This window comes from Plasmodium sp. gorilla clade G2, assembly GCF_900097015.1.
Source record: "Plasmodium sp. gorilla clade G2 genome assembly, contig: PADLG01_00_33, whole genome shotgun sequence".
Lineage (NCBI taxonomy): Eukaryota > Apicomplexa > Aconoidasida > Haemosporida > Plasmodiidae > Plasmodium > Plasmodium adleri (nom. inval.).
In genome coordinates this window covers 40,502-62,020 of record NW_021628882.1, presented here as the reverse complement: position 1 = coordinate 62,020, position 21,519 = coordinate 40,502, and the positions used below count along the sequence as shown (strand labels likewise).

General features: G+C 17.2%; 6 protein-coding genes across 6 annotated transcripts; 2 read left to right on the top strand and 4 right to left on the bottom strand.

The window, feature by feature from the left end:
* Window positions 1–2,452: 2,452 nt before the first annotated feature.
* PADL01_0025200 (stevor PIR protein, putative) lies at window positions 2,453–3,175 on the bottom strand (the record flags this gene model as incomplete). The annotated part of the gene is made up of 2 exons (XM_028680487.1): window positions 2,453–2,920; window positions 3,107–3,175. The coding sequence occupies 2 exons, from the start codon at window positions 3,173–3,175 to the stop codon at window positions 2,453–2,455; spliced, it is 537 nt and encodes a 178-aa protein (XP_028541265.1).
* Window positions 3,176–6,357: 3,182 nt separating this feature from the next.
* On the bottom strand, window positions 6,358–7,183 carry PADL01_0025100 (Plasmodium exported protein (hyp15), unknown function; the record flags this gene model as incomplete). The annotated part of the gene is made up of 2 exons (XM_028680486.1): window positions 6,358–7,023; window positions 7,115–7,183. The coding sequence occupies 2 exons, from the start codon at window positions 7,181–7,183 to the stop codon at window positions 6,358–6,360; spliced, it is 735 nt and encodes a 244-aa protein (XP_028541264.1).
* A 1,534-nt stretch (window positions 7,184–8,717) lies between these two features.
* PADL01_0025000 (Plasmodium exported protein (hyp6), unknown function) lies at window positions 8,718–9,467 on the top strand (the record flags this gene model as incomplete). The annotated part of the gene is made up of 2 exons (XM_028680485.1): window positions 8,718–8,795; window positions 8,931–9,467. The coding sequence occupies 2 exons, from the start codon at window positions 8,718–8,720 to the stop codon at window positions 9,465–9,467; spliced, it is 615 nt and encodes a 204-aa protein (XP_028541263.1).
* A 703-nt stretch (window positions 9,468–10,170) lies between these two features.
* Window positions 10,171–11,241, bottom strand: PADL01_0024900 (Hypotetical protein; the record flags this gene model as incomplete). Its single annotated transcript, XM_028680484.1, has 2 exons — window positions 10,171–10,887; window positions 11,173–11,241. The coding sequence occupies 2 exons, from the start codon at window positions 11,239–11,241 to the stop codon at window positions 10,171–10,173; spliced, it is 786 nt and encodes a 261-aa protein (XP_028541262.1).
* Window positions 11,242–12,857: 1,616 nt separating this feature from the next.
* On the top strand, window positions 12,858–13,780 carry PADL01_0024800 (Plasmodium exported protein, unknown function; the record flags this gene model as incomplete). Its single annotated transcript, XM_028680483.1, has 2 exons — window positions 12,858–12,926; window positions 13,184–13,780. The coding sequence occupies 2 exons, from the start codon at window positions 12,858–12,860 to the stop codon at window positions 13,778–13,780; spliced, it is 666 nt and encodes a 221-aa protein (XP_028541261.1).
* Window positions 13,781–15,336: 1,556 nt separating this feature from the next.
* On the bottom strand, window positions 15,337–20,584 carry PADL01_0024700 (cytoadherence linked asexual protein 2; the record flags this gene model as incomplete). The annotated part of the gene is made up of 9 exons (XM_028680482.1): window positions 15,337–16,806; window positions 16,911–17,677; window positions 17,788–17,946; window positions 18,059–18,244; window positions 18,329–18,460; window positions 18,604–18,666; window positions 18,749–18,802; window positions 18,931–19,509; window positions 19,657–20,584. 9 exons carry the CDS (start codon window positions 20,582–20,584, stop codon window positions 15,337–15,339), a joined length of 4,338 nt encoding a protein of 1,445 aa, XP_028541260.1.
* Window positions 20,585–21,519: the final 935 nt, after the last annotated feature.

Below are 21,519 nucleotides of genomic sequence, written 5' to 3'. Positions count from 1 at the left end.
AATAAATGAAATTAAAATAAAATAAAATAAAATTAATTGAATTTTATTAAATATCAACTGTTGTTTTATTTTATTTAATTATTGTATTTTGGGTTATTATAAAAGTACATTTTGTATAAAATTTATTATAAACAGTAAAAAATATGGATAATAACTATCCATGTATTGTAAATTTTCCATTTTTACTATTATAAATATTACATTGATTTTATATCTATATATATTATACATTGTTATATTTATATATATATATAACACAAAATATGCATTTAAATGGATCAGTTCAACTCAACAATATATATAACTGATAAAATATTGAAATTTACCAAAAATTTAGAACTCTTTAATTTTCATTTTACAATTTTTTTCTCTTTTTTTTTTTTTTTTTTTTAATACATTTTAATATATTAATATTTAGAGGATATATTGAGGGTTTTATAATTATTATAAAATTTATACGATTAGGCACAAAAAGGATATAATATAATTATTTCTATGATAATAAAAATTATAATTATCATTTTATATATATATTTCCCATTTTAGAACACTAACTGACCTAAAATATTTTTTTTTACACTATATTTATATTATAATATTTTGATATATATAAATATTTATATTAACCATATTTTTATGATTATTCTATAATAATAATAAATTATATAAAATATATTTTCATTAATATATTTCCACGAATAATTTAATATATTTTGTGTTTTAATTAAAGTGGAAAAAAAAAAATTAATAAATAATAAATAGGAACGAAAAAAAATAATTAATAAAATTTTTAAAAAATATAATATAACAAAACATTTCCACATTTTTTTATAATATTAATAATTAATTTGTAATTAAACTTAATTTTATATCACACCATAAATTATAATTATAATTATAATTTTATTTTATGCATACTAATGACAAGTAACACTGTAGTTAATAACAACTTTTTTTTTTCTTTTTGTTTTTTTGTTTTTGTAGATTATATATAATGTGTAATGTAATAATTGTTAAAGATATACAATACATATATTATAACTGTTTAATATATATTTATATATATATATATATATGTATTATACATATTCCAATAAAAACCTTGTATCATTGAAATTATATAAAATAATTAACAACAATCATTTTGTATCATAATATATGGTATAAAAATATTAATAAACTCATAGTAAATATATTTTTTAATAATTTCATTATGTATTTTTTTGTTCTAAAATTCGTTGTATGTTATATGTGCCTCTCTAATTTATATAAGTTTTTACTAAAATTAATATTAATATTATTTTTTTTTTATACAAAACTGTTAGTGATTTTTTAAAGGATTCATTAATTATTAAAGCACTAATTCATATAATTATGAACAAAAAAATATATATTTTTTATTATAAGAAAACAAGAACACATAAGAACAAAAAAAAAAAAAAAAAAAAAACAAAGGACAAAAGGATAAATAATACATATTATTAGATATTATACTTTATAGTTTCCGTTAGTATTGTATCTTATAAAAATATATTTCTTTTTCATGATATATATTATTATATATATATACTTTATTTATAAAAATTATCTATATATTTTTATTAAATATTAATTGCATTATTATATGTTCTAAAACTATACTTGTATTTATATTATTTAATAATAATATTATATTAATAGCTATTATGTATATATATTAAACATGTATTACAACACATTATATATACTATGAAAATACAAGAAGTAATACATTTTTATTTAATACATATTTTCAATACCTCTAAAAAAAAAATTTTTAAATATTTCTAAAAATGAAGGTAATTCCCATAATGATAATAATAGTACATATTAGTATAAAACAAAAACTAAAAAAATAACAAGGAGAATAGAGAACATATATAAATAGTGTTATATTAACATGAATTTGATGATACTATATATTGTGCTTATTTTTATAAAATATATTTTTTAATAATATATGCAATAAATAACCGATAGATCCATGTTCTAAACCAATAGCAACCTAGATACAATTAAATATGAATTTTCAAATAATTCATGGACACACTCGAATAATTATATATATATATATATATATTATAATATAGTATTATACAACATATATAAATAACTTATATAAATGAAAAAGTCATAATATACATGAAAAATGATATTTTTGTTTCCTAATATTTTCTTTTGTATAATTATAATGTTAAATCCTGAATTTTCCTAATTAATTAATTTATGTTTTTTTTTTGTTTTAATTTTTATTAACACATTAATTTTATTATGCGTTTATAAAATACCATATACATTGTATTTAAAAAAAAAATTATATATACGTATTATACAATAAAGGTAGATATGTACTTATCACAATTATAATATTATATATAATAGTTTATAATATATATATAAATATAAAATAATATAATATTATTCATATACAAACCTATTTCCCTTTATTTTTTTTTTTTTTATACCACATCCAAAAAATGTGAAAATGACAACTAAGGATTAACAATACAATAAACATTTTATTCCAACATTTTTTACACCCACTTTTATATTTATCATCTGATTTATCTGAATTATTTTGAGAATGAATTTCTGAATGTTTGAAGGAACGAGTAGGTCTATTTGATTTTGATTCTTTTTCATATTTTTTCAAATGTGGTGTTCCAACATTTCCCTTTTCTTTTACATGTGGTATATTCTGTTTTGTTTTTGTCTTATCATATGGATATTTGTCCTTCTTGTATTTTCTTTCATTGGTGTTTCCGTATTCTCTTAATTTACTATTTTTATGTTTATTATTTGCAATAAATCCATGTGATAATTCTCCTAAGCATCTGAAATTCATTGGCCATAACACCATGTTTTTATAATTTATATATTTATATAATCCATCACAGTCATTCTAAAAAAAAAAAAAAAAAAAAATATATATTAAAAACATAATAAATAAAAAATCAAATTATATTAATTCAATATATTTTATATTATAAATAAATATAGAAATGATGAATAAAAATATAAAAATGTATGATAACAAAATGTAGTTTTATATTGTACACATGTATATAATTTTCATCTTATTTTTTACATTATAAGTTAACGTTAATGATACTAATATAATTGAAAATATAATTAATTTAATATTATAAAATATCATTTTTAATATATACGCTATTATATTTATAGATATAATAATATATGTGTATGTTTTTGTAAACTATAAGGGGAAATTTTATTTTAAATATATATATATATATTATTAATAACATTCATTTTATTATGAAATAATTTTTTTATATATATAATAATCTTTCTAATAGCATATTTATATTCTCCAAATTTTAATATAAATATATTTTTTTCTTAACTTCTTTTATTGTTTTTTTTTTTTTTTTTTTCTGTTATATCAAATAATAATATACTTTTTTAAAATTTGTGTAAATTTTCTATTAATATAAAATAATTTTTTTAAAATATTATTAAAATTATGTTAATGTCAATCCTAATATAACTTATGGTATATGTGTAATGTATATATATATATATATATATATTTTTATATGACTAAATTATCATGTTTATATTTATACATGAAATACATATTTAATAAAAATTAATATAAAAACTTAATACATTATAATTTAAAGTAAATATTGAAATAAATAATTAATATTTTCCTTATTTTTTTTTTTTTTTTTTTTACAAAACAATAAATTATGTTTTCTTGATATAACTATTTCACATTTTTCATATGCATATATATGAATTATACATTCTAGTATTTAAATACATATATACTATACAATTGAGTGTTAAAAAATTAAGAAACGTTAAAATTAAAATACAATATAATACATTTGTATTTGCTTAAATGCACTTTTTGTGTTATTATTAAATTATATTATATATGTATTAAATAATCAAATAAATTTTAAAATAAAAATTTATATACATTATCTAATGGATATTAAGAAATTATCCCATTTACAATATATTTAATTATATTAATATATGATATATATTTTATGGACTTTCATAGAAACAATATATTAATGTATTATTATAATATTAAAATTGTGTGTTAATTTATATTGATTTAAAATATAATGCATAATTTTGTAAAATTAGATAATAAAAAAAAATGTATATATATAATTAATTATTTTTTTCATTTCTATTATAATACATATATGTATATATATTTTTTTTTTATGACTTTTTATATATAACATTTATATAATATTTATTATTCCTTTGCATATAGGTAGAATTAAGAAATAATTATTTTAACTTAAAAGATATATATATATATTATTTCCATATGAAATTAAAATATTTATATAATTTTTATATAGCATTATCTAAATATTTTTTTTTTTATTTTATAATATTTTATGAAATTATTCAGTTACGTAATATTATTAAAATGAACTAAAATGAAGGAGTTAATGGTTTTTATAATGTAATATATAATTAGTGCATAAAATAATCAAATAAATTATATTTTTTATATGTATCTTATTATATAAAATAATATAACATATAAAAAAAAATACTTCTTTTACTTTAAAAAAAAAAATCGGATTATTTATTTATCCTACAATTTTATACATACACACACATGTATATAATCGATAAAATATTAAAAATTAGAAATATAAAAATAAATATATAAATAAAAGAAAAAAAAATATATATATTTTAATAATATAATTTTATTACTTTTTTTTTTTGAAATAAATAAATGAATATATATATTTCGTATAGTAATTATAAATACGTTCAACATACAATTATCTCCTACATTCTTATTATTATTGTTCTTCTATATAAATAGAGAGAGATATTTATATTTAATTATAATAATATTATTAAGGTTAAAATTTTCTGTGTGTTTGTTATAATTTTAAATATTTTAGAATTAATAAAAAAAAAAATACAAATATAAAATATATATTTTTTTTCTTTTAAATTAAATATGATATAAAATATAAATTTGTCGAAAATAATAAAATATCTTTTCCCCTTAGCTATTTCTACTGTGTTTCTGTTAATAATACATATAGTGGTACAAATAATAATGTAGTTCCACAATTATATATATATATATATATATATATATATATATATATTTGTTTTTTTCTTTTTTTGTTACGACATATTTATGTATCATGAAACACCAAGTAGAAAGAAAACTACTATAAATTCAATACATTTTTTTAGTTAAAAAAAGAGAAACAACACAAAAATAAGAATCTATATTATAATGATATGTCACAACAGCTTAGAAAAAATAATTATATGAAATGTTAAGAAATATAAAAGAAATACCACTACAAAATGAATTAAAAAATTTTCGGTACCAATCACTTAGTGTGGTAAAAGATATTACTCAAAAATTAAAGAATTAATAAGGATCATTCCCCCATTTTTATATAAATATGAAATTATAAATATATCAAAATGGAATTTCTCTCTTGTTGAAACATGGTATGGGTGTCTAAAAGATAAAGTCAAAATTGTTTGATATAAAAATTACATACATCAATTAATTTAACATGTTGATAATTCAAGAACATATATTGGATAATATAAAAAATCATATATATTCCTCTAGCGTACATTTTGAAGAAATAAAAAAAATTATTATATAACATATATAAAAAGATATTTCAACACATAGTTAGGAATCCGGAAACGAATTATAAAAAGGATTCCTATTAAACTGTATTTCTTATATATATTACGAAAAGATGAAATATATTTAATATTATTAATAATATATATATGTTTTTATGAATGTATTTGTTTATTACCTAATTTCATAATAATATATATACTCAGAAAATTGTGTTATTTCTTTTCTTTTTTTTTTTATTATTTATCGTAAGAATGTATTTAATTTATATACATTCCTATTTCATATAAAAATATAAATACTTTAAGAATTGTATAAAATAGATTTATTATTAATACTATTTATTTATATATTAAATAAAGAGTATTATTTATTAATTTTTAAAATATGCATATATACCTGATTAATGGGTAATACATATTATTATATACATGTGTTAAAAACCACAAAAAAAAAAAAATTAATAAATAAAGAAAATAAAAATACATATATTAGCATCATATATAGAATAATATAATCATATATATATTTTAAAGTTGATTTACTGTAATTTTTTAATAAACAAAAAAAATATCACATAAATGCAAAAAATATATATTAAATATTAATTTATTTATATATTCATAAGTCTATATATATAGTCTGCACAAAAAAAAAAAAAAAAAAAAAAAAAAAAAAAAAAAAAATTTCTTTATATTAAATTATTTTTTATGTAATTCATAATACACATCTTTATGCGACCATAACCATGTAACAAGTAACCAAACTACTACAATTATTAATATTATGAATAGTATAATAGCTCCAAGGACACCTCCGGATGCAATAATTAATGTACCACCAGTTACACAAGTAGACGTACAGGAACATGAACATAAAATTATAATACTTCCTATAACCATAAGAATCTCACAAATTATAGCACTTTCTCCCAAAACTGTAATGATTCCTGAAATAACTCTCCAAATTTTATTTCTTTTAAAAATCATTTTATACAATTTATTCTTAAATCTAGTCATCCTACTATTTTTTTTCAATAAAGGTTTTGATGAAAAAGTTACATAACATTCCTTCATCATATTATTTTTATAATCACATGATTCTCCCCTTTTGACGGGTTCAAATATATCTTCAGAATTCGTACTATTAAATATATTTTTTGAATATTTTTTATCACTTGTCCCTTTATCCAAATCCCTTTTGTTTTCCACTTTATTGTATTTTACAAAATTCTCATATAAACCATCAGTTTTTGACAATTCATGATATACTGTTTCTTTTGTAGCGCATTTTACACTTGACGTTTTTTTATCAAAATTACTGTAACTACTATTTTCATGTTTATATAAATCATTTGTAAGGATATTCTAAAAACAAATAATAATAATAATATACATATGATATAAATCCTTTTTGTTACAATTATTTTTATTTTTCATGATTATTTTTTTATATTACCTCTTTTTCTGCAAGTAACACATTCAATATAACAATAAATAAAAAAACAATTAATGAAGAAAAATTCATTCTTGCATTATATATTTCATAACATTTTTATGTAATAATTTAAACTCCCATTTTATTAAAAAATTAAATATTTAAACTTAATAAATTTTATAAATATATACTTTTATAAAAGGTAATATTATGTTATTATAAATTATGATCTTGACAAAAAAAAAAAAAAAAAAAAAAAAAAAAAAAAAAAAAACACATTAACTCATCTTATTAATGAAACATGCTTCATATATAAATATAATTTATGCATTATAACAAATATATATATATATATATATATTATGTATTATTTTCTATATTTTGATATATTGAAAAAATATATTTAAATCACATAAAATAATAATAATAGTCACTATTATAACAAAGAACGTTTTAGTTAAATCCTACATATAGAAAAATATATTTAAACGTAATGGACATATATATAATTATATTCTATTTACATATTAAAAAAAATGGGATAAATCAAAATATAATAAAATGATATATTTTTGTTATTATTCGTTTAAGTAATAAATATTATATTATATTATATTATATTATATTATATTATATTATATTATATTATATTATATTATATTATATTATATTATATTATACTGTATTAATTCATAAAATAAATAGATCATTAATTTTTAGAAAAAGGTAACTACATTATCTTACTATCACAAAATCAAAACAAAACATGTATATATATATATTATTTCATGTATTATGAAATAAATAAATATTAAATAAAAATTCAATATATATGTAGAATTAATATAAACTGATATTATTTAAATTTAAAATAATTAGAGTTATCTTATATATTTAACAAAAACGTTTATTTTGAAAATATTATAATAATAATTATTATTATCATTTATATAAATATATTTTATGTTTTTATTTATCTAAAAAAAAAAAAAAAAGAATATAAATTAAATATCTAATCCTAACAACATAATATATATATATTGTAATATATTAAAAAAATGTATTATTTAATATCGTTTTAGAAAACTATTCGTTATTCTACCTACATTATTTCATGCGCATATAATTTAAATTAAAATATACATAGGAATCTTTATTAAAAAAAGGTTAAATAAGAAATATCATAAAATAAATAAATTTTTCATACATTTAATTCATATATCCATAATATATTAAATGACATATCTATAATATAATATGTTTTGAAATATAATATATATATATATATATATATATTCTTCATCTTTTTTAAAATAAACAAAATTATTATTAATTCTATAATAACAATATAGTTAACAAAAATAATATACAAAAAATGGATCATAAAATAATTTTATATCATATAATTATTTTCACTAAAATAAATAATTTATTAAAATAATAATATTCTTTAATATAAACTATAATTATTTTTGTTATCCATTACCTGAAGGTAAAATACATTATATTATATTATATTATATATATATATATATATATATATATATATATATATATATATATATATCATTAAAAAGTATAGATATGTTAAGATATTAATTATAAATAAAAATAAATTCATACAATGTCAAACATTTTAACATTTTTAAAAAATTTGTTATTAATATATTTTTTCAATTTCCCATTATACATTAATAATGAGGTAAGTAAGTAAATATTATATTATTTTTTATTCATAAAGCATTTAAGTACTTTATATTAAAACATTTTCATATAAACACAATATATTTTGATCTCTTTAATTCATATATATATATATATATATATTGTATTTCAGCATTTACTAAGTATTATACATAATGAAATGTTCAATTTTAACATGGTATCTACCTTAATTATGAAACGAACATTAACTGAAATGTTAAGGTATAATAATAAGTCACAATTAAATGTCTCACACATAAATAATAATGGTGATGAATATGAAGAAAATAAAATAAGTTCATCTCAAACAAAATTGTTAAAACATTCAACAGAGGAATCAAATAATAATAAATCGAAAAATACTAACAGTGATAATATAACTAAAAAAGAGGAAACCTTGGAAGATTTGCTAAACGAATATGATGAAGAAATGAACGAAATAAATAATTATAAAAAAAAACCTTTTTTAAAAAGAGCAAAACTTGTATTGGAAGCCTTTGATAATATCTTTGTAGATAAGATAGTAGATACAAATATACAGAATAAACAATCAGAATTAAAAGATGATGTAATAGATAACGCTGTAATAATTAGTGCTGCTCCAATTTTAGCTATACCAATACTTTCATATTTTTGTAAGCGCATTAATTTTTTTCATTCTCCGCAGTAATAAACCATAATAAATGTCAAGAAAAAAAATATTCAAATAAAAATAAGTATATTATTAAATGTATATTAAATAGTAGTTTATAGTGATATTATATATATATGTGTGTATGTATATAAGTATATAGGTGTATTTCATTTATTATATATATATATTTTAATGATTCTTACTATTATAGAATTAATAAGGATTTATTTATTTTTCATAATTTAATTGAATTTCTTAAATATAATAAATATATTAATTAAATCAATATATTCCACATAAAATTGACATATATTAATCTCATATATATAACAAAATTTCAATTATCTTAAACTCAAAGCTAATATCATATAATTGTATTTAGCATAATACTGTGTAAAACAAAAACAATTATTAACGTTAAAACTAAATATAAACATTCTTAATATATATATATATATATATATATATATATATATATATATATATTAATTAATAACTAATGTAATGTATACAAATAATTTACCAAAAAAAATAAAATAAAAAATAAAATATAATAAAATAACAATAAAAATAAAATATACATAAAGATACGTACATATGAAACTAATAAAAATATCAAAGAAAATACTTCTTGTAAATTATTTTTTTTTTTTATTAATTTCACAAATAATATTTACTCATGAGGGTAAAGATTAAAAAATATACTATATATAGTTTATTCAAAATATAAATATCATATTTACGTAGTGTCTAAGGTATTTTCATCACTATCTGTTTGTTTCTTTGGCCATAACCAAATAACAATTAATATAACTACAACAATTGTAATAATTATTAAAAAAATTAAAACGCCATAAATACTACCAGGTACAATAGCAATTGAATTCATGATAGTAACGGCCTCAGCTTTTGATAAAATATAAACAATAGAATTAATAATAGCTACTACCATATTTTCTAATGCGCAAATTCCTATCAATTCTAATAAATTCCCAAGGCCATCCCAGAAACGTGTTCCTTTAAATATAATTTCGTATAATTTATTTTTTATTTTATTCTTTGTTTCAATCAAATTAAATGAATGGCATATTTCATATAATTTATTTTTTGTTTTATTCTTTGTTTCAATAAACTTAAACGAATAACACATTTCATAGTATTTATTATAATCCCCACTTAATATATAATAAGCTTTTATTTTACTCCTCACAACTTTATCTTGCCACATTTTATCTTTTAGTTTTTTTTTTTCATAATTTTTTTCTTTCTTCCTAAGATCCATTAATTTTTGATAGTTTTTTAATTTTTGTTTTACCAATTCTTCATATAATGAATCAAATTCTTCTGATTCATAATTTGTGTTTTCATTTTTAATGTATTCTGCTAAATATTTATTAATCCTTATGTGAATTTGTTTATTGTTTTGAATTTTTTCAAATATGTTAAGATTATTATTCTATAAAATGGGTAAATATAAAAATATAATAGTTATAAGTAAAAATTTATGATATACTAAATTATAATGTACTAGAAATGAAAAAGTTATTTATTGTAATATTTTAAATCATATTATATACACACACACTAAAACGTAATATATAAATATATTTAAAATGAATTTCGTGATATAATAATTAAAATATATTATTAATATATATATATATATATATATATATATATATATATATATAACTCACACCTAATAGTTTTTCTTTCTTTTTTTCATTTCTTCTTATCTTACCTTATCTAAAACTAAAATTAAATTTAATATAAGAATAAATATAAATAATTTAGAAGAAAAAAATAACATTTTTAATATATACTCCTCATAATAATTTGAAATAATGATATTAAATTCATTTAATTATAAGAAGTATTCATATCTCTTGTTTTTAATGATATCAAATATATTAAGTAATATGCATTTCAACATATACAATAATAACAACTGATTTATTATTATTTTTTCTTATTTTATTATTTTTTTATGACTTTTTAACACTTATATATTTATATAAAATGAGTAATCTACTTAATTTGATTATTTTCCTTAATTATTCAATAATATGCTTAATAAATTACTTTTATAAAAATAGTATACATATTAAACACAAAAATATTAAATAAGAACTTTGTATAATATAATAAAAATATTTATTTTTTTTTTTTAGATATTTTTATTAACATGTGTATACCTAATAACCTATACCGTATTTTCCTTTAATTGAATTAAATATATGGAAAAAAACATCTTTAAATTCTTTATATAATAATAAATTTCTTTATGTGATAAAATATTTGCACTATATATATTGATAATATTATATTATTAATATAATTATAACTAAAATAATTATTTGTTATTTTTACACTTTTAAAAAATATGTGAAAATATATTATTATATTGTAATTTATCTAAATTACTATATTTATAAAATACATGAAGTTCCCATTTATGTTCATCTCTCTTATTAATCCTTAGAACACCATAAAAATTTTACATACTATTAAAATTTTAATATTATAAATACTATTTGTTATGAAAATATATTTATTAAAATAAACAACAATATATATTTAATTAAATATAATATATTAATCACAGTTTTAAAAATATTAAAATAATATTAAAAAAAAAAAAAAAAAAAAAAAAAAAAATTATATATAGTTATATATGCTTGTTTAACATTTAATATTTATTGCATAGTAATATTAATACACAATAGAATATAACATGACGCATTATAAAATAATAATAATTATTATTATTAATTTAATAATAAAAAGGAATTAATTATTCGATACAAATGTTATAAATATATTTGCTTCTGTAAAATATACTAATTTATATAAAACATGTTTATTGTTAAGACGTTTTTAATTTTTTATATAATAGAAATAATAATATACACATTAATGATGATTCAGTAATAAATATATTTGATACATAAATTTTATAAAAGAATATGAAGTATATTATAATATATACTCTATATATTTTAATTAATCTTTATATGTTTTAACTGTGTTATATAAATAATATATAGTTTATATACAATTCTATTTATTAAATGATCTAAAAGAAAAATATATTTTTTTTATGAAATATATAAATAAATTATAAATTACTTATATTAAATATATTAAAGCTTAATTTTGTATAAACATAAATATTTTAAAAATAGTATAATATTTTTTTTTCTTTTAGCTATACTTTTTCTAAATCACAGCGCGTAATAAAAATAAAATATAATTAATATTTGATATATTAGGCTTATAAATATATATATATATATATATTTCTTGTTAAATGTGTATATTTTCTAGTTTCTTCTTTTTAAGCCTTTCTTTTATTTTTATTTTTTTTTTAATACATATTTTCTAATAATTTATGTGAATAATTTTTTGTCAATAAAAAAAAAAAAAATGCTTATCAAAAATTGTAGCACAAAAAATAAAATAACTAATAACAGAAATTGTAATTATATACATCACGTCTCAAAATGTGGGAATGTGTATATATCAATAAATTACAATATATTCAATAAAATACATAAATATTTATTATTTATTATATATTTATTACTTTCCCATTTAATTATATTTCTATGTATTAACAATAAGGTGAAATATAAAATACAAGAAAATGAAAAGATCTTGTTTTAATTTTTTTATATAATCTGTTCATAAGGTGCAACATATATATATATATATATATATAATATATTTCTATTTTTTTTTTTTTTTTTTAGAATAAACATTCGAACTACTCTTATGATCAATATATATATAAAAATGAATCATATAATACATTACAAAATAGATCATTATCAGAGATTCATGTCAATAATGATTATTCGAACTTAAACCATGCAAATAAAAATACATCAAATTTAAGACCAAAAAGCATTAACAAAAATCATAAGAAAAATAAAAACAATATAAAGGAAGATATAAATTGTAATGAGAATATAATCGAGAGTTTAATAACAGAACCGAAAAATTTAGAGGATTTGATATTTAAAAAAAGAAGAGAAGAGGCACATTTAAATGAAGGAAACGTTTTATCACATTTTGATAAAATTAAGTGCTTTCTTGATATCTTTGATGACTTTTTTATAGATAGAATGATAGATTACAATGTTCAAAAAAAAGATTCCTTATCATTAAAACTTATTACTGAAAATATTGTAATACATGCTATGGCATTCTTTCCTTTTTCTTTAGCATCCTTTCAATATACATCCGATAGAATAAATTTCTTTGGGATGAATCATGAGAAGAAGAAAAAAAAAAACAATATATTACATATAACAGAAGATAAAAAAGAGCTTTACGGTTTAAAATGATATTTATATAAAACTGTTTTTATAAATTAATATTAATAAGTTAATATTGTTTATAACTACACGTTCAAATGAATATTTATAATTATTAATATATGTGTATATTTATATCATTATTCTCTATATTATTATATATACATATGTATATATTATTAATTTGCTATTAGTGCTTATTATTTTTTATTTTTTAATTATGGTTTTTTGTTGTTTTGTTTTGTCTTTTTTTTTTTTTTTCTTAAATTCTAAACATATATATTGACAACAAAATCATAAAACAAAATTATCGCATAGTATTATAAAATAAAATTCATATATATGAATATGAAAATTTTTATTTAAGTAAGAAGAATAAAATAAAGTTAAATTAAAAATTTATGTATTTCTCAGATAAATGTTTTTGAAACCAATATTTTAATGATAGACTTATATTTAGTTACTAACAAAACATAGTAGATATGTTATTTTATTTAGTTTTTTTTTAATTCTTTATATTAAATATATATTTCATAATAAATATATTTTTTAAATTTCATTTTTTTTTCAAGCGAAATAAGAATTCAATCAAATCATTAAATATTATATAATATTTAATTTAGACATATTGATAATATGTGTTAACACTAACTTATAAAATGCATAATAAATATTATTAAAATTATTTTAAAAAAAATATATAATAATAAATTAAATTAATATATATTAATTATAAATAATAGAAAAAATAAAAATATATTACATAAAAATATATTACAAAGAATATACCTCATTAATTATTATATACATATATAAAAAAACAAAAAGAATATCATAAATAAATATTCTTAAATATATATTTATTTTTTCATATTCTCTTTGTAAATATACACACATATCTACATATATATAATTATTCTTTTTGTTAATTTTGTTCATGTAATATTTAAAAACAACTTATTTAATAAAATATATATATATATATATATATATATATATATATTTATTTATTATTTTATTAATTTATTTATTTATTAGTTTGTTTTAAGAAAATTATAGAATATAAAAAAAAATAGCATCAAAAATTTTTTTACAAAAAAAAAAAAAAATAACTTATATGTATTAATTTTATATTGTTTAATTGTTAATTATAAGAATCTAGAAAAACTAATTACACATTAAAAATTAATTGAAAATAATATGAAAAAAAATTACAAATATTTTAATAAAATTGAAACATATATACTTAAGCAAAGCAATGAAAAATAAACTAATAAAAAAATAAACAATTAAACGTATAAAAATAAAAACCATTAATCAATTAAACATATAAATATATAAACAATTAAACAATTAAACATATAAATAATTAAACAATTAAACAATTAATTAATTAAACATAAAAGCATATGAACAATTAAACATAAAAACATATGAAGAATTAAACATGAAAACATATGAACCATTAAACATGAAAACAATTAATATATATATATATATATATATAATAAAGATACTAAATCATACATATAATATTAATAAAAATAATAAAGAATACATAATAATAATTTATGCATTTATTTAATTTATTCTAATCTTTTAATCATCAGTTTATCATCCGGTAAATCGTCATCCTTTTCATCATCGATATCATCTGATTGAATTTCTTGTGAGTTTGTTTCTTCATGTAATCTTTCATAGTTAATATATGTATCATTTTTATCTGTTACCTTTTGGATATCACTAGTGTGTGATTGTAATTCTTTTGTATCTGGTTCATATAAATCTTCAACAATAGGACAATAATCACATCTGTCATTTAGAAACATTTCTTTTTTGCCACAATCATCAAAAAAGGCATATTCATCTACATATGTTGACATATTATTTCTGAACATGTTTTCCATATCATATCGTCTTAAATTATTCATAATATCTTCGTTATTATCATAAATATATTTTACTATTTTATTCTTGGAGGAAATTCTAGATGCAATTACTTCATTAAGGTAACCATATTTCTTCATACGTGTATATGCATCGTGTTCGTACTTTATAAATACATCACTAGTATATTTCTTAAGTTTCGTTTTGAAAAAATTTATAAAGTATTTATTAAATGCATTATAATATCTATCCAGAAAACGGAAATTACTTATAATATAAAAATTCACATTTTCAAAATATGCATATAATGGTATAACAGAATAAATAGAAAAAGCATACATATATCCATTAGTAATTTCCAATATTAAATTTTTTGTAAGTTCATGAACCATGGGTTTCTTCGTATAACCCCTATCTGAAATATGTTCGGTTTGTTCTTTTAATGAAGTAGAAAATCCTCCAGGAAAGTATTTTGCAGAATCAAGATATAAATTAGAGAAAAAGTAAAAATAAAAATATATAGGTGCATCATTTTTCCAATTAAAGAAAAATTTCCAAGGAGTAGGACTTCCACCATTACTACTAGAACCCGTATCACCGCTTGTGCTTGTTTGTGGACCATGTACCCACTCATATGATGCACGAACTCTTTTAGATAGAAAATAAGTAGTAAGAGGGAAATATTTTCTACCAACAAATTGTCCTAATTTTTTAGCAGAGTAATAATTGGCACTAGCTACAGCTTGGTATTCACACAAAAGACTTAAATTTTTATAATTTAACATTTCATATATTTTTGAGGCTAACATAAAATAATTTGAAAAAACGAATGTTTTTCCATATTTTAATTGTGTTATTGGTTTTTTAGCATATGGTGGTAATAATCTATTTGTTAAACTATCCATTATACTTCCGTTATATACATAAGCAAATGTAAGAAAGGCAGTGGTACTTGTTGCTACCTGTATATTATTACTTTTTCCATATATTTTATCAAGATTATTTGCATCGTTACTTAACATGGTTGAAAATAACATTTGAAAAGCAGAAAACATAGTTTTCGAATAATATCTTGATGCCATTGAATTGTGTATTTCCATTTCTCTTTCTTCATTATTTAATTTGGAATAATTATTTGCAACATTCATGAAAAAAATGTTATTCACACTCTATTAAAAAAAAAATATATATATATGTATGTATATATATGTTTGTGTATTTTTATGCATATTTTTTATGTATATTTATAATCATTTATATATATATATTATACCATTTGATCGTTTCTTCTTTGCCTGCTGTAACTATATTCAATTTTTCTAAAGAGCAGATAGACCGTTTGTAAGAAAGACGTATCTGAAAATATATCTGTATTAAAATTATATATTGAATATAATTCCTCAACAACTTCTTTCAAATATACTTTATTTATTTTGAATCCATATATAATACCATATTTATAAATATTTACAGTATTTCCAGTAATCCTATAAAGAAAATAATACAATCTATCCCATGATTTTTTTACCAAGGGTGTAGCTGATAAATATTTTCTTAAATTAAATATATCAGCAAAAAATATAACATCCTGGAAATGTTTTCTATATAAATCAATTGAATCTCTCATTAACATTATTTTATTATTAATATTATATATATTATGATTTTTATATAAATTTCTGACATGTCTTTGTTCAAAATACATATCATATGCAGATTCTATTAATGACTTCAAAACTTCATTCCATTTATTCATTTTGGGTGGCTCAAATTTTTCTGTCAGTACTTTATGGTGTAATTCTTTTCTTATATAAGGATTATGATAATTTGAAAAATAAAAACCTGCCGCAGAACTATTCATCCATACTTTAAATTTATGTTCAAGAATTAATGATAATGGATATGAACGTGTTAATCCTAAAGGGGCTTCATTAAGTTGATGAAAAAAATCCAACTGTAAGAAGGAATTTACATGAACTAAAAATTTTATAGATTTCTTCATTTTTTCTAAGGTACTACTTTTCATCAATTTCACTAACTCTAAAATAAAAAAAATAAATAATGTAAAAATATAAATATATATATATATATATATATATATATATATATATATTCAATTAATATAATTTTATGTTTAATTTATAATATACCATCTAATAAATTATTTGGAAGATGTTTTCTAACATATAAAGTATAATACTTTTTTATAGGGGAAGGAAACCAATAATTCGTTGTAATCGTTTTATGGAAAGAATCTTCGTCTTGTATATTTAAATACATAGCTTCACCCACATTTTTTTTTGAAATTTCTATTAAAAACAAAAACAAAAAAAAGTTATATTATAATTCATAATGATTTCATAAAAATAACAAATGCAGTTAACCATTTGTTAATATTATATTTATTATAAAATACATTACCTTCAAAACTTGTTAGTCTGAATAAAAATAAGAAGGTATACCAATTTATATCATGAGATAAAAAATTGCTGTAATCTTGATATATATCTAATGTTTTCATTAAATATGATACTTTTTGAATGTTTAGACCTTTAGTTAAATATATATAAAATTTTTGTAGCATCGAAGGTACTTCCTCAAATTTCACTAAAAAAAAATATACACATATATATATATATATAATTATAATTTTTATTTTTTATTTTATTTTTTGTTTATTATTTATATTACTGCTTGAATATAGAAATGCCCCTTTACATAAATCACACTTTGTTATCTCATGTAAGAAATAATTACGTGATAAATTACTTTCAATCAATGAAGTATTTGTGTTGATTTCTTCTTTATGACACTTTTTAATACCTATGAATATTAATTAATTTAAAAATAACATAAAATAAATAAACAAATATATATATATATATATAATAATTTAATATATAAGATAATAATTCTTTTAAAAATAAAACAATAAACATTTAATTAAGACAAAAACTATGTTTTACATTTTAGTAAATTATCAAACAGGGTTGTGAACTCAACATCTTCTGTAAAGGCCATTTCTACGACTAAAAAGAAAATAAGATTAGGATGAAATTTAAATTGTGTGTTTCTTTATATATATATATATATATATATATTTTTCCTTACCGTTGTAATATCCTGGTAAATAGAGAGATGTCACATATGCTCTTGTATCATAATCTAATAAAATAAAAAACAAAAAACAATAATATAAATAACAATATATTTAAATAAATGCATATTAAATTAACATAACATTAAATGTGTTAGTACATATTTCATTGTCAAATGAAAATTTGTATTATTACTTAAAAGTCCAGTTAAATTTAATAAATGAACATATAATGTTTTTTTTGTTCCATATGAACTATAACGTTTCATGAAATAATAATAATTTAAATATATATTATATGCACTTATTTCACGATTAGGTTCTTCTTGTTGTTCAGGAAAAGTGTTTTCTTCATTCGCTTCTTTTTTAAATTGATTCGTATGGTAAATAATACATTCTTTTGGATCATTACACATAAATGAAAAGAAATAATCTTTTATATGCTGATGTTCCATCATACCATATAATTCAAAATCCGTATCTTGAGTAGTTTTAATTATTTCTAATTGATATTTATTAAAATAATGAATTAAAAACTCTAATATATTACATTCCATGGATGTTTCCGATCTATCTACTTTTAAATATGTTTTTCTACGTTTATTTTCAGAGTAATATACAGCATCATGATTACACATCATATCGAGAACTTTAAATCTATCAGACATGGAGAATTCTAAAATTTTTTGCCAACTAAAAAATTTTGTATTTTTTGTTTCGAAATAATTTTTATAATTTTTTAGTGCTAATTTTAATACGATAAAATGTCCCAAGGCTGTAAAACAAAAATAAATATGTAAATAAATAAATAAACAAACAAAAAAAACAATAAATAGACGAATAATAAATAAATAAATGATACATCATAATAAGGAATGTACATATGTAGATATGCACATATGTTACATAATTTTATTTTTACCTATTAAATGAGGACCCAGATCATTAATTAAACCCAATCCATATTGATTTGATATACTATCCAATGTTTCCATGAATTTTACATTACTATTTGTTGTAAAAAAGAAATCGTTCCCACCCATTATTTCAATTTCATCATTTCCTAGAATTAAAAATTCCCCCTTATTTTCTATTTCTTTTGATTCTTTAATTTCTTTAACATGAGTTAACAAATTCTTAAAAAATTCTCCAGGATTCTCTACTGGACTTTTTCTTAGTGTTTCATTTGTTTTATTCGTGATTACATTATTTAATTCTTCTAGTGCAATTTTCAAATCATTTTTTTCTTTATATGCATTTAATGGTATGAGCATCAATTTTATAGTTTTCAATGTTCTTACAATAAGTAATTTTTTTTTTATTGCATCAGATATTTTTGAGTTATATTCTTGTATTAATTGTTCTTTTAATAAGTGTTCATATTTTGTAATATCATAAAAACTAGATTCCAATTTTGGTAAAATATATGTTTTATCATCTGAATCAGTTAATATTTTTTTTTTAAATTTAGATATATCCAAATAATCTTCAGATCCTTCTTTCATTAAAGGGAATTTTAAATTATCATTTTTCAAAGAATCTAATATAAGTTTTTCAAGGATGCTTAAATTCTTATGTAATTCGTCATTTCCAATCATGGATTTTAACTCTTCAATATTGTTATTATCATTCTTATAAATTAAATTATCTTCTTCATTTTCAGTTACATTTTCAGTTACATTAACATTTACATTTTCATTAATACTTGTGTCTTCATTTCCAAATTCATATTCATTTACCGTTTCAGTTATATTTTCATTTACGTTATCATTTATAGAACATATAACATTTTTTTTTAAACATAAAAAGCAAATTAATATAAAAAGTGACGATTTAACGGATGATAACATTTTTTCTTATAACTTTTTGGTTTTTTTTTTTTGTGCATGTACCCTTCAAAGTATCATATTAACACGTACTTAATTATGGTACAGCTATTATCAAATAAATGTATAGAAAACAATGCATCAAAAAAGAAAAATATATAAATATATATATATATATATTTACGTTTATATTATTTATTATATATTTTATATATGAAATATATTTTTTTGATATTGTACTTTTATTTATTATTTTTGTCTTATAATATCTTTATCCTAATTTTCATGTATACATATTATACTATAAATATAATAAAATTATTTTAAAAAACAAAATATACATAATTATTATTTAGACATATATTAAAACCAGCCTTTATTATTTTTTCGACAAACAAATATGCATATTACTGCACATTTTGTAGTTGATAAATAATATTAATAAATAACAAATTTTATAAAACAAAAAATATATATTTAGCATTACTATTAACTATACATATATATATATATATATATATATATATATAGTTTTATTATTATTATTTTTTGTTTTAATGTCGGTGCAACAAAAAGGGAAAAGATCATAATATGAGAAATTATAACATTTGGCTAATCCATTAAATATATATATATATATGTATTTATTTATTTAATATATATATTCCTCATTTCATTTATCAAATACAATATTATAGTATACATTGTATTTTCCAAATAAATATGATGACGAATTAATTATAAAGATGGGAATATTTCTATATGATACATAATATATATATATATTTTTTTTTATATGTATATTTATTTACATTTTTGTGCATTAATATTGATACACATAATATTGAATACATATCTAATTTATATCTCCTTCAAATATTATATTTATAAGTATATAACAACGTTAAATATTTTATAAATATATTCTAAAATGAAATATAATGTATTGCATTAATAAT